The 14741-nt window shown below is 40.6% G+C and overlaps 1 protein-coding gene across 1 annotated transcript; it reads left to right on the plus strand.

The window, feature by feature from the left end:
* The first annotated feature begins 4803 nt into the window (after positions 1-4803).
* On the plus strand, positions 4804-5700 carry LOC147073061 (uncharacterized). The gene has a single exon (XM_085945595.1). It carries the CDS (start codon positions 4804-4806, stop codon positions 5698-5700), a length of 897 nt encoding a protein of 298 aa, XP_085801721.1.
* Positions 5701-14741: the final 9041 nt, after the last annotated feature.

Consider the following 14741-nt stretch of genomic DNA (forward strand, 5'->3'; position numbering starts at 1 on the left):
TGTAGGGAACCGCACGCGCTTGTGTTATCTCTATACTGGAATTTCAATATCTCTATATATATAGTGTTGTTTTGAAATATTTCTGCTTTATTGTGTTCAAAAAAGTGCTTTCTATAAGAGTGAATGTTATCTTGTTATTTTATTGAAGGATTCCCTGGATAAATCTTGATTTGTGTTTACCACGTGTCGGCTTTGCCGAAATGAGGTTATGTGCGAAGTGCCAAGTGTCATATACCAAAGACAATTCTATCAATTCAGTGTTTACAGTTCAATAATAAATCTGTTTAAAATTTGTTAAACTTCTTGTGTACCTACATCTTTATTTATAAAATACCTACTATTAGTATAAATTCAACAGTGACCGTGAAAGGACGTGCTCCGGTTGATGGTGATCCGTCATCGGGGAAAATTTTTCTTTTTTTTGGAAAATCATCCAAAACCTAGACTCACTACTTTCTCGGGAAAGCTCGGAAAAATCCAGGAAAATCTGGGAGAATCTCGGAAAAACTTTTTGTCACTTTCCTGAGTTTTCTTTGCTGGCTTGTCTGCGCGCCGATGTCTCTCATCGGTTTCGGGTTTGCCCGATCGTTGAAGTCACTCGCCTGTCGTATGGAAGTTAAGCATAAATTCTTGCTCGGATTTTCGATACAGGGCTGCGATCGTGGTATATCCGAAGTGAAGATCGAGCTGGTCATCCTGTTCTCCGTTGGCCGTTGGACGCGGTGACGACTCACAACCATTCCAAACCGCTCTTTGAGCAATCCTAACCTAGAGCAGCGACTCAGGTGTCAAACCCTATTTCCGCGGGAATAGCGAAAGTTGGTATCCCGATTGCGGTATACTTGTCGCTTGCGCGGCATAGGGGCCACGAAAGGGCGAGTCTGTTCTGGCGTTTGAGTTCCGTTGTAAGGGTAACAAGCCCCTGATTCGGTGACTTGACGTCGGGGCATACGGTTTCCGCTGCGTACGACCTTTCATCTGAACCCGGTTGTCTGCTACACTCCCAGAGTGGTGCAGATCATTCGGGGCCAGATAGACTGGTTCAATAGTCTCGCGCACTCGGTTCACCGAAGTTCGCCGAAGACGTTCCCCTGATCCGTCAGGAATTGCACGAAGGGGAGTTGAACCTCCATCACTCCTCTTCCCAACGACCATGCCGAGGACACTGAGGTCACCACCCTCGACGCCGTCTGGCGACATGGAGGAGTCTGGGCTCTCCAGATCGAGATCGAGTCCGGATTTGAAAGAGCAGTCGAAAATGACGGCGCGCCTGACTGCCGAAGAACGTAAGAAGCTGGATCTCGAGCTCGAATCTGGATCATCGAGAAGACCGACGACCAAAAAGCAGTCCCCCGCTCCATTTCTCCCTTCAAAGCCAAAGACATCCCAAGGAATTAGCCCTGACCTTCGAGACAAAGTGGAAGAAAGTGCCTCCACAGGCATTCGGGTAGTGGAATCCCTCAAAGGAAATATTACCAAGGAACAGAAAGAGGAACTGGTAAAAATATATTTAAACATTATGAAAGAGGCCAGGAAAATGAAAAATTCTATTGCAGACCTGAAGGAAGAATTGGCGATGACAAAACTCAAAGCAGCCGAAGAATTACTGAAAAAAGAAGAACAGCATGCAAAAACACTTCGAGAGGAAAAGCCAGTGCAAAGTCCTCAGGAATAATATGCCACAAGAGCAAAAAGGAACCTGCCAGAAGCGATCCATAAGATCTTCGTCAGCTCGACGAAGAAAGCCACTGCAGAAGACATAGCCAAAGAAATAAGGGCAAACATCAAGCCCCAAGATTTGAAAATCGGGGTCAGCTCCTTCAGAATTGGCAAAGAAAGCGTCATAATTGGCTGCCCCAAAGCTGACGACGCACACGCACTCATCGCAAGAGTCAACACGCACTCCAATGGAACTTTGGCAGCCAAGGCGGCGCAACGACGGAATCCGATCGTAATTCTGAAAGGCGTTGGAAAAGAATATGACGACAATGAGATTTCGGAACTCTTGATCCAACAAAATGAGGCCGTTGCAAATAATAGTACATCAAAAATGGAAAAAAAAATTGTAAGGGTCCTAAAAAATAAAAATGATAAACTTAAAAATTGTATGTTACAGGTAACCCCGGCCATACGCACAGCCATGCTGGACTCCGAAAGGGTGAATCTCGGATTTATGAGGGTCCACGTTGAAGATGTTTCACCCCTCCTGCAATGCTACAAATGCCAAGGATTTGGGCATACGTCGTTAAAATGCACGGAAAAAATGGAAAGATGTGTAAAATGCGCAAAAGCTCATAGCACCAAAGATTGTACCGCTACTGAAGATAAGTGTTGGAATTGCTGCAAGGCAAAGAAATCCAGCACAAATCACAGAGCGAACAGCAAAACATGCCCGTTCTTGGTGATGATGGAAGCAAGAGCCTTGGAGAGAATTAACTATGGCCAATAAAGATTCCATAAAGCTCCTCCAATGGAACTTCCAAAGATGCAGAGCCGCTCACGAGGAGGTCATTAATTTTGACCAAATTGACGTGGCGCTGCTCCAAGAACCGTATGTTGGCGCATCGAACTCCATGCCGTCAAAAGCAGGACTAACGGTATTTCAGTCCCCCGGACGAAACGGCGAAATTTCAAAAGCCGCCGTACTCGTCTTCGGTTGCTGGGGATCGCCCATTCTTCTCACGCAGTACTCGGGCCCTAACATTGTTTGTATCAAATTAGACAGTGCTACGGGACCAATAGTACTCACATCTGTATACGTAGAACCAGGTGCAAATCTCGCCCCTATTCTTCGAATTCTGGAAAAATTGATTGATTCTGAAAATACAGTTTTGATAGGTGGAGACTTCAACGCAAAGAGCATTTGGTGGAACAGCAGCAGAACTGACAGCAGAGGAAGGGAGTTACAGGACCTCATTGCTGAGCTGGATCTCTAGATCCTCAATGAGGGCACGACTCCAACCTTTCAAACTGTCAGGAACCAGACAATCTGCAAGAGCGTAATTGACATTACAATATGTTCAGCTCATACCACTAAAGATGTCACCGGCTGGCGAGTGGACACCGAGATGAGTGCACTAAGCGACCATCATCCGATCACATTTGAATACGGAAAAAAGAGCTTAGTAGAAACAAGCACTGGGACGATACTCTACAAGACCACAAAAGTAAATTGGAATGAATTTAGGAAACAGGCAGAAGAATACCTTGAAGCAAAGAAGATAAATATCAGCTCCTTCAACGACGTGCATGACAAACACACACTTCAAATGAATATTAAGACGACAATTGAAGCTTTGAAATTATCCTGCGACAAACTTATGCTACCCAAGAAAAGAACCGACAAGAAATACCCGAACCCGTGGTGGAACGACGAACTTACTGAGCTGAAAAAGGCAGCGATTAAAGCAAAACACAAGATGCAAAACTCTGGATCAACAAGAAGATTGACGATCACTTTACCAGAATATCTCGAAGCAAAAGAAAAATACAAGAGTGCCATCGACAAGGCAAAAACCGAATCGTGGAAACTCTACTGCTCGATTCAAACACGAGAAACAGTTTGGTCGACCGTCTATCGAGTATTGACAAGGACTTCAAAGAGATCAATCCCTGTAACGATGAGGACAGCAAGTGGAATGTGCAAAAATGCTGAAGAAACTGCAGAGGCTCTTTTACATCAATTCTTCCCAGATGATGACACAGCGACCGAAGGAAGCGAACACGCTGAGATCAGAGGGGCTCTTAAAGCCAAACTTTCTTCAGCGGATGATCCTCCTTTTACGGAAGAAGAATTGACTGAGATCACTTGGGGAATGAATCCAAACAAAAGCCCAGGACATGATCACTTCACCGCAGACATTTGCTCACGTTTCATTGATGCTTTCACAGAACTTTGTCTCGCAATGTTTAACGCTTGCCTTAGGCTGGAATACTTTCCCGACGACTGGAAAATCGCACAGGTTGTAGTCATCCCGAAACCTGGTAAAGAGGACTATTGCGACGTCAAATCGTACAGACCAATAGGCCTTCTACCGGTTTTCGGGAAGATCCTTGAAAAACTCATGATCAGAAGGATCAACTGGCACCTTCATCACAACGATCTCATGAGCGAGGAACAGTATGGCTTCACTCCACAAAAATCGACAGAAGACGCATTAACCGACGCGGTCAATTTTATAACAGAGCATAGAGATAACAAACGAATAGTCATTGCGGTATCTCTAGATATAAGCGGCGCATTCGACAATGCCTGGTGGCCGATGCTGCTAAAGCAGCTCGCTGACAAAGACACACCGGCAAATCTCTATGCGCTGGTCCGCAGTTATCTTCGAAACCGAAAGGTTAACATAACACATGCAGGAGCAACAATGACTAAGCTGACGACGAAAGGATGCATCCAGGGATCTACATGCGGTCCGTCATTCTGGAACATCATATTGGACGATCTTTTAAAAATAGACTTCGGTCATGGCTGCAGGGTTCAAGCCTTCGCAGACGATGTTCTTCTTTTAGTAGAGGGACAAACTGTAGAGGGTGTAGAACTCTGCACTAATGAAGCTCTGAAGAAAGCAGCGGCCTGGGGAAGAAAAGCAAAACTGCACTTCTCGGAGGAAAAGACCAATGTGATGATAATGACAAGGAAAAAAACTCACCGCTCTGCCGAAGATAAAAATGAATGGAGTTGCCTTGACGCCAGTAGAACACTTCAAAATCTTAGGTGTCACAATTGACAAAAACCTGAATTGGTCCCGCCACATCGACAACGTTGCGAAGAAGGCGGCTGGAATTGCTTCCAAATTGATGAGAGCCGCAAAACCTACATGGGGATGTTCTCCAGAGGTGACGCAGCAACTCTATCATGGAGTGATTGAGCCGATAGTCTTATACGCGGCGAACGTATGGGGCAAGGCAGTCAATAAGAAGACAAACAAGAAGAAACTGGACGCACTCCAAAGGCAGATGGCTATCAGAGCTTGCCGTGGCTACCGGACAATCTCCCTGACATCAGCTCAGGCACTCACAGGATTCACTCCACTGGATCTCAAGATTAAAGAACGTATCGCGATCTCCAAAATCAAACGATCGGGAAAAACAAACTTCTTACCTTCGGATAGAAGATACCAAGGAGTTGAACGATTCTATGATCTCCCACATCCATCCACGCGTATGACACAAACTGTCCGCTACTGGGACCAAGACGTCCCAGACATAGAGGATGAGGAACTGAGAATCTTCACGGACGGTAGTGTCCTGGATGGAAAAGTAGGCGCAGCGATAGTTCCATGTGAAAAGGGTAAAGAATACCAGGCGAGAACACTCAAGTTAGCTGACTGTTGCTCGATATTCCAGCAGGCGGAATTGACGGCAATGAATAGCGCCTTAGATTGGATCCTCAATAAACGAAAACCCTGGAAAATTGCAAGAATCCTCACGGATTGCAAGTCTGGGGCACAAAGCATAGCATCTGTATCGGTCAATCCTCTTGTCGCGGATGCCCAGCGAAAGCTGAGAGCGATAGGAGAGACTGGACTGACAGTGGAAATTTGCTGGATCAGAGCCCACGTAGGCCTAAGCGGAAATGAAAGAGCCGACGCCAAAGCAAAGGATGCTACGCGTAAAAAGACGGCACCGACGTACGACAAATTTCCACTAAGCTATGCGAAGAGAAAACTTAAGAAAAGTACCCTCGACACCTGAAACGACCGCTACAGAGACTCAAGTACGGGAAAGATTACAAAAATGTTTTTCCCGAACATCTTGGATGCCTTCAGATACCAGACTTTCTCTAAGCCGAGCTTCGAAACAACGCAGATCTTCACCGGTCACGGAGCCTTCAATGAATACCTTTGCAGATTCAAAGTGAGTCAAGCAGACGGCTGTCAGTGTGATGGTAACATCACGCAGGACGTCCCTCACATTTTGAGGGAATGCCCGATGTTTGACTTGCTGAGACACAAGCTCCAAATGGCGCTTAAATCTGCAAAGATAGATTTTCATGACATTTTCAGAAGCAGACAAGCAGCAGAGGAATTTGAAAGGTTAGTTGTTCAGATAGTTAGGCGACTAAAAGAGTTGAATAAAGGAGTAAGTATCACAGAGCAGGAATAGGAAAGATAGATAGAAGAACAAAAAGCCAACCATCATGCGATGGCTGGAAGGTCCCTTAAGTGTCTAATAAGCTTAAGTTCGTCTTCTCTGACATGGGTTTCTATGGTTCCCTATGTCTCAAAAGCGAATGCGGAGAAGTTCCCAGCAAGGCCATAGCCAAAAGTCACTTTCTACAAACTACTTTTTACAAAAACTTCGCAAACAGCATGGTCATCACTACACAAAACCATCAAAATCACCAACCCAAGAGACCCATCTACTACTCTCAGAACAAACGGCCACCAACATATACGTGACTCGGCTGAAGCCCTCACAAAAAAGTTTTCCCCGATGAAGATCCCAATTCCGACACACAAACACAGAGCATGACTAGAAATTCTTCCGAATACATCCTTCCTAACACTGAAGATGACCCCCAATTTACACTTCAAGAAATCAAAACAATCGTTCACAACATGAGCTCGAAAAAGGCACCAGGACACGATCACTTGACAGCAGACATTTGCACACACTTCATTAGCGCGTTTCCAGAAGAAATTCACGCACTATACAACCAATGCCTCAACATCTCCCACTTTCCAACCACTTGGAAACACGCTATCATAAAGCCAATACCAAAACCTGCAAAAGACACTAAAGACACAAATAGCTACAGACCAATAGGACTACTACCAGTATTTGGAAAAGTTTTAGAAAAATTACTCATACAACGAACTTTTTGGCACCTTACACAAAACAAAGAAATCAGCGAACATCAATACGGCTTCACACCACAGACATCGACAGAACACGCGCTACACACAGCCATCAACACAATCAAAGGTAACCTAATTTCAAAAAAACTAATCGTGGCCATCTCCTTCGACATCCAAGGAGCGTTTGACAACGCTTGGTGGCCACACATCAAACACTCTCTCGCACAAAAATCCACACCACTAAACATTTACAAACTCATACGAAGCTACTTACAGGACAGACAAGTCACGCTCAAATACGCAGAAGAGGAGGTAGTTAGGAAACAGACAGCAGGCTGCATACAAGGCTCAACCTGTGGACCAACCCTCTGGAACATTGCCATAAACGATCTTCTCACAATAAACATTCCAAACAACGCACACATACAAGCATTTGCAGACGACGTACTAATCACGATCGCTGCTGATGACATACAAACACTTGAAACAACAACCAACGACATACTAAAAAAGACACTTGAATGGGGAAATAGCACTAAACTCACATTTTCTGACACAAAAACTCACATTATGTTCATGTCCAAACGCACCATACAACCACCGAACATTACATGGAAAGGACAAAAGAAAGATCTTGTTGACTCATTCAAAATACTGGGAGTAGTTCTAGACAGACACCTTAACTGGTCAAAACACACCGAATACACATGTAAAAAAGATACACAAATTGGCAAGCGATTCATGAGGGCTGCACGAGCAACGTGGGGAGCCTCCCCAGAGGTCCTCAGAATCATATACTTGGGAGCAATTGAGCCCACAATCACTTACGCACCATCCATCTGGAGCAACGCCACACACAAAAATCCATACAAAAAAAACTAAACACAACTCAACGTCCCTTTGCAATTTCGATCTGCAAAGGGTACAGGTCCATATCACTCACATCCGCCCAAGTACTGGCAAACACCACCCCTCTAGACCTAAAAATACAACAACTCGCCGAACTATACCGCATAAAAACGCAACATACTTTACCCAAACACCTTCCAACTGACAGAACATATGAAAACAAAATACACTACACAGAATTACCTCACCCAGGCACCAGACGCCTTGAAAACATAGAACACACACAAACCACCGACCACAGCGTACTCACTGAACACAACGCAACGGGTTTGGAGATCTACACAGACGGCAGCCGCATCGATGAAAAAGTAGGGGCAGCTTTTTTCGTTTACAAAGGTGGAGCATTTATTATAAAACGAAAGTTAAGGCTTGAAAGCTACTGCTCTGTTTTTCAGGCAGAAATGCTAGTCATCAGAGAATCCCTCGATTGGACACTGGTTAATTCCAGGAAACATCACCCCACCTAGGTGATCATATACTCTGACAGCCAATCCAGTCTTGTAGCTCTCCAAAACCCTTCATCGACACACCCACTCGTAAGAGCCAGCCTGACATTATGCTCACACCTGAGAAACATAAACATCACCCCCAGGTTCATCTGGATAAGGAGTCACATTGGCATAGCCGGAAACGAAGAGGCAGACAAATATGCAAAACAAGCCACCACAGACAAAAGACCCACCACTTACACAAAATTCCCTCTCACGTTCGCAAAGAGGAAATTAGAAGATGACACCACATATCTATGGAACAAAAGATACACTGAATCCACCACTGGATCGACAACAAAAATATTTATACCAGACATATACTCAGGAAAACACTTCACACACAACACCACACTCAATCATGAACTCACACAAATGCTGACGGGCCACGGGGCAATGAGAGCCTACCTGAAAAGGTTCAAACTGAGAGCCGACGATCACTGTCCATGCGATGGAGTCGTGTCTCAGACAGTCAAACACATATTGGCCGATTGTCCTATACTTGACAAAGAAAGGTGGACCCTCGGGGTACAGTGCCACCAGCAAAACATCACAATAGACTTATCAAAACCAGACAAAATACTCAACAACAAAACAACACGAAAACTATTCACTGAATACCTAACAAAAGCCATCAAAAAAATAAAGACAGTAAACGGAGGGACATAAACACAAACACAACACAACACAAAATTTACAAACACTCACAGTCACATATCAACATAATAATATATACTATTATTTTACTATGTTATATTAACTGAAATTATTTCTGTACTTTTTATATCATTAATTAGCACATTTTTATTACTATTTATATTTTATATATCTCTTTATTTTTATCTCATTACTTTAACACAAATTTTATATATTCTTTTCTTTTATATTTTATACTATAATATGTTATATCCTCTTGAGACTCGAGGGAGAACCAGCCATCGAAAAAAATATTTCTTTGATTTTATGGAAGAGAAGTATTAGTCTATTGATAAAAAAAAAATTTTAGGTTTTTTTATTATATATCTCTGTACTTTTTTTTTAACTCTTTACTTTAACACATATTTTAATATTCTTTACATTTAATATTTTCTTTATGTTTACAATACTGTGCTTAACTGTAAATTATGTAAATGAAATATGAATAATGTAATACTTAAGTAATAACCCTTGTACGAAAAAGCAAGGAATTCAATAAACGAATTAAAAAAAAAACATAATGAAATCAAACCTAACCTGACCAAAGCAAACCTAACCTGACAAAATCGAACATAACATAACATAAACTAATCAAATCAAACGTAACATAATGAAATCAAACCTAACCTGACCAAATCAAACCAAACCTAATCAAATGAAACCTAACCTGTCCAAATCAAACATAATATTTTCAGTTCAGTTCAGAAATGTACAAAATAAATTGTATTTCACCTCCACCCTTCTACGCACGCATTATTACTGCAATACTATACGAATGCAAACGGGGGCCGTGAAAAGGGCCGTTTGTATATGAGTAGATTGTCAAAATCAAACCTAAACCAATCAAATCAAACGTAACATAATGAAATCAAACCTAACCTGACCAAAGCAAACCTAACCTGACAAAATCGAACATACGAGGGTGGGTCAATAAGTCCTTAGAAAAGCCGACAGGTGGCGCGACTAGTACTGTAAGCGGTTTGTTTTCATGCAGCGGCACTACCGATTCAGTATGCTGCGAAGTTTCAATCAGATTGGTCGGGTTGTTGTGTGTTTCTCGTACATTTAAAAAAAAATTTGCTTGTGGAAAATGGAAAAATGGAAAATGGAGAAAATTGAGTTTAGAGCTGTTATTAAACATTTTAATATAAAAGGGTTAACAGCAAACGAAATAAAAAATGAGTTGGATTTAGTTCACGGCATATCTGCTCCTTCACTTGCAACTATTTATAACTGGTTAAATGAATTTAAACGTGGTCGTACATCAACAAAGGATGAACCACGCTCAGGACGTCCTGTAGAGGTGACTACACCAGAAATGATCAATAAAATCCACGATATGGTGTTAAGTGACCGAAGATTAAAGTTGAGTGAGATAATTGAGGTTACAGGGATCTCAAAAGGTAGCGTCATTTCTATTGTACATGACAAATTGGGCATGAAAAATATTTCTGCAAGATGGGTGCCGCGTTTGCTCACAGTCGACAATAAACGCAATAGGGTGGTGGCCTCTAAGGCCCTGTTGTCGCTCATGCAACGCAATCCGGATGAATTTTTTCGTCGCTTTGTGACTGTAGATGAAACATGGATACACCACTATACTCCCGAGACGAAAGAACAGTCAAAGCAGTGGATTGCGAAGGCAAACCATGTCCAAAGAAGGCGAAAACCGTAAAATCAGCTGGTAAGGTTATGGCTACTGTATTTTGGGATGCACGTGAAATTATTTTCGTTGACTATTTGGAAAAAGGAAAAACAATAACAGGGGATTATTATGCATCTTTATTGGACCAGCTAAAAAACAAAATTGAAGAAAAACGGCCTCATTTAAACAGGAAAAAAATCCTCTTTCATCAGGACAATGCCCGTGTTCACACATGTTTACGATCAATGGCTAAAATTGAAGAATTGAAGTTCGAATTGGTCGACCACCCACCGTATTCGCCAGATTTAGCCTCCAGTGACTTTTTCCTTTTCCCAAACTTAAAAAAATGGCTAAGTGGACAACGTTTTTTTTCAAATGAAGAAGTCATCGATCGGACAAATGCTTATTTTGAGGACCTTCCGAAAATTTATTTTTCTGACGGTTTAAAAAAAATTGAGAAACGTCTAACCAAGTGTATTGAGCTCCAAGGAGATTATATTGAGAAATAAAAAAAAATACAAAAATAAAAACTGTTTTAATGCTTTTTTCTAAGGAATTATTGACCCACCCTCGTAGCATAACATAAACTAGTCAAATCAAACCTAAACCAAGCAAATCAAACGTAACATAATGAAATCAAACCTAACCTGACCAAATGAAACCTAACCTGTCCAAATCAAACATATTATTTTCAGGTCAGTTCAGAAATGTACAAAATAAATTGTATTTCACCTCCACCCTTCTACGCACGCATTATTAATGCGATACTATACGAATGCAAACGGTTCTTCAATTTTAACCATTGATCGTAAACATGTGTGAACACGGGCATTGTCCTGATGAAAGAGGATTTTTTTCCTGTTTAAATGAGGCCGTTTTTCTTCAATTTTGTTTTTTAGCTGGTCCAGTAAAGATGCATAATAATCCCCTGTTATTGTTTTTCCTTTTTCCAAATAGTCAACGAAAATAATTTCACGTGCATCCCAAAATACAGTAGCCATAACCTTACCAGCTGATTTTACGGTTTTCGCCTTCTTTGGACATGGTTTGCCTTCGCAATCCACTGCTTTGACTATTCTTTCGTCTCGGGAGTATAGTGGTGTATCCATGTTTCATCTACAGTTACAAAGCGACGAAAAAGTTCATCCGGATTGCGTTGCATGAGCGACAACAGGGCTTTAGAGGCCACCACCCTATTGCGTTTATTGTCGACTGTGAGCAAACGCGGCACCCATCTTGCAGAAATATTTTTCATGCCCAATTTGTCATGTAAAATAGAAATGACGCTACCTTTTGAGATCCCTGTAACCTCAATTATCTCACTCAACTTTAATCTTCGGTCACTTAACACCATTTCGTGGATTTTGTTGATCATTTCTGGTGTAGTCACCTCTACAGGACGTCCTGAGCGTGGTTCATCCTTTGTTGATGTACGACCACGTTTAAATTCATTTAACCAGTTATAAATAGTTGCAAGTGAAGGAGCAGATATGCCGTGAACTAAATCCAACTCATTTTTTATTTCCTTTGCTGTTAACCCTTTTATATTAAAATGTTTAATAACAGCTCTAACCTCAATTTTCTCCATTTTCCATTTTTCCATTTTCCACAAGCAAATTTTTTTTTTAAATGTACGAGAAACACACAACAACCCGACCAATCTGATTGAAACTTCGCAGCATACTGAATCGGTAGTGCCGCTGCATGAAAACAAATCGCTTACAGTACTAGTCGCGCCACCTGTCGGCTTTTCTAAGGACTTATTGACCCATCCTCGTATGTTCGATTTTGTCAGGTTAGGTTTGCTTTGGTCAGGTTAGGTTTGATTGCATTATGTTACGTTTGATTTGATTGGTTTAGGTTTGATTTGACTTGTTTATGTTATGTTCGATTTTGTCAGGTTAGGTTTGCTTTGGTCAGGTTAGGTTTGATTTCATTATGTTACATTTAATTTGATTGGTTTAGGTTTGATTTTGACTATCTACTCACATAAAAACGGCCCTTTTCACGGCCCCCATTTGCATTCGTATAGTTTCGCAGTAATAATGCGTGCGTAGAAGGTTAGAGGTGAAATACAATTTATTGTGTACATTTCTGAACTGAACTGAAAATAATATGTTTGATTTGGACAGTTAGGTTTCATTTGATTATGTTAGGTTTGATTTGGTCAGGTTAGGTTTGATTTCATTATGTTATGTTTGATTTGATTAGTTTATGTTATGTGTGACGCTACATTTCAAACTCAGCCATGTCCATAATGGATGAAAAGGAGAAAAACACCTTTTTTGTTTCTTCGTGTACACGGTCATGAAGGTGAAAGTTTATATTATTGCGATTATAGAATATTTTAAATTAATAAGATCCACATTATTAGTTTTCATGTAATTTTTATAGATTCTTCAAAAAGTGGATTTTTTATATGGATATGGCTTATTTTGATATTTCCGTGGCAGCCATTTTACTAGCTATGATTGTGTCATTCTTCTGGGTTGGACTTAGGAAATGAAATAATGATAACATAAATTTATTTTTAGAAAATTTTCTCAATATAATAGGTATTATTAACTTAAGAGGCGTCTGCATAGAACAGCAAACTATATTTAAGGGTCTTCAGTTGAGGCATGGTCTAAAAAATCGTGGCTAGGCGATGCGCGGATTGTGTAAATGACGCGCGCCGAACGAAATATAATTTGTTGTAAAAATCCAACATGCATCCATTTAATGTCATGTTTATTGTTATATTACTAATAATAATAGTATATTCACCGACATGTTTTCTTTTTTAAGTACACACGTAAAGTTTTTTAGTCATCCTTACACGATTTAAAAATATTTTCATCCGACGCCATGACAAAACAAATCGACGTGCGGACACCTCGACTTTCTGTCTGCGATTGGCGACTAGTGAGAAATTTCGTCGCACCTACTGTTGAAAATTATTTGCCGTTTCACTGAAGTACGCTCTTAAATAAACATGCACGAATAATTATTATTAAAATCTTTAAGTTAATTAAGGAGTAGGTTTGATATGTGTGTTTTTTTAAGAAGTACAAAGGGTTCTAAGTCTCATAAATTAGAATTGTATAAAACCAAATTTTTATTCTCAGTACTGAAAATGTCAAATGCGACCCTGCTTGACACCGGACGCTTTTTAGGATGCAGGTTAGACAGAATAAAACTTACCGATTTTCCCTATCTTTGGCGCGTTTTGTCGATTCTGCCTTAATTATTCGTTTTCTCGCCTTAGCGGGGGTCACTTCTGATATTTGAAACATTATTTTTATTAATTATTTCTATTAAAAAATGTCGAAAAAGACACTATTGACACTCACTCACTCAACGGTTCGTAAACAACTGACGGCCATGTTGTTGTAATCGCCTTCACTGATTGGCCTGAATGGACATGGTTGAGTGTGATAAAATTACTTCAGTGGATATGGGTGAGTTTGAAAAAACTGTTCATCTTTAGCTTCCATTTATTTATTATACAGACGGATTTGGATGGTTTTGATAATGCAGAAATGTTAGAAGGCATTAGTTCTTCCGCAAATCACAAAAAAGTCAAAAATACCTAAAGGTGGACTTGGCTGGTTTTGAAACGTAGCGACACATGTTATGTTCGATTTTGTCAGGTTAGGTTTGCTTTGGTCAGGTTAGGTTTGATTTCATTATGTTACGTTTGATTTGATTAGTTTATGTTATGTTATGTTCGATTTTGTCAGGTTAGGTTTGTTTTGGTCAGGTTAGGTTTGATTTCATTATGTTACGTATGATTTGATTAGTTTATGTTATGTTCGATTTTGTCAGGTTAGGTTTGCTTTGGTCAGGTTAGGTTTGATTTCATTATGTTACGTATGATTTGATTAGTTTATGTTATGTTATGTTCGATTTTGTCAGGTTAGGTTTGCTTTGGTCAGGTTAGGTTTGATTTCATTATGTTACGTTTGATTTGATTGGTTTAGGTTTGATTTGACTAGTTTATGTTATGTTATGTTCGAGTTTGTTAGCTATGACAGGACCATCTATTATCACATCTGACACATTTTCTATTATGCGTGACACCATTCTGTCATTAAGTCTGCAGTTATAACAGAAGATCTCATATGATATACCTACCAAATGAGAATGATTCGAAAAAAACAATGCTTCGCACTATTAACAAAGTAATTCCACCATGATCTCATACGTTTTACGGTA

This window comes from Rhyacophila brunnea, unplaced genomic scaffold (genome assembly GCF_057557595.1).
Source record: "Rhyacophila brunnea isolate RB1 unplaced genomic scaffold, BYU_Rbru_1.0 scaffold_18, whole genome shotgun sequence".
Taxonomy (NCBI): Eukaryota; Metazoa; Arthropoda; class Insecta; order Trichoptera; family Rhyacophilidae; genus Rhyacophila; species Rhyacophila brunnea.

Coding starts and splice junctions, on each gene's coding strand:
- LOC147073061 (XM_085945595.1), top strand. CDS start 4,804: ATGAGAGCCGCAAAACCTACATGGGGATGTTCTCCAGAGGTGACGCAG.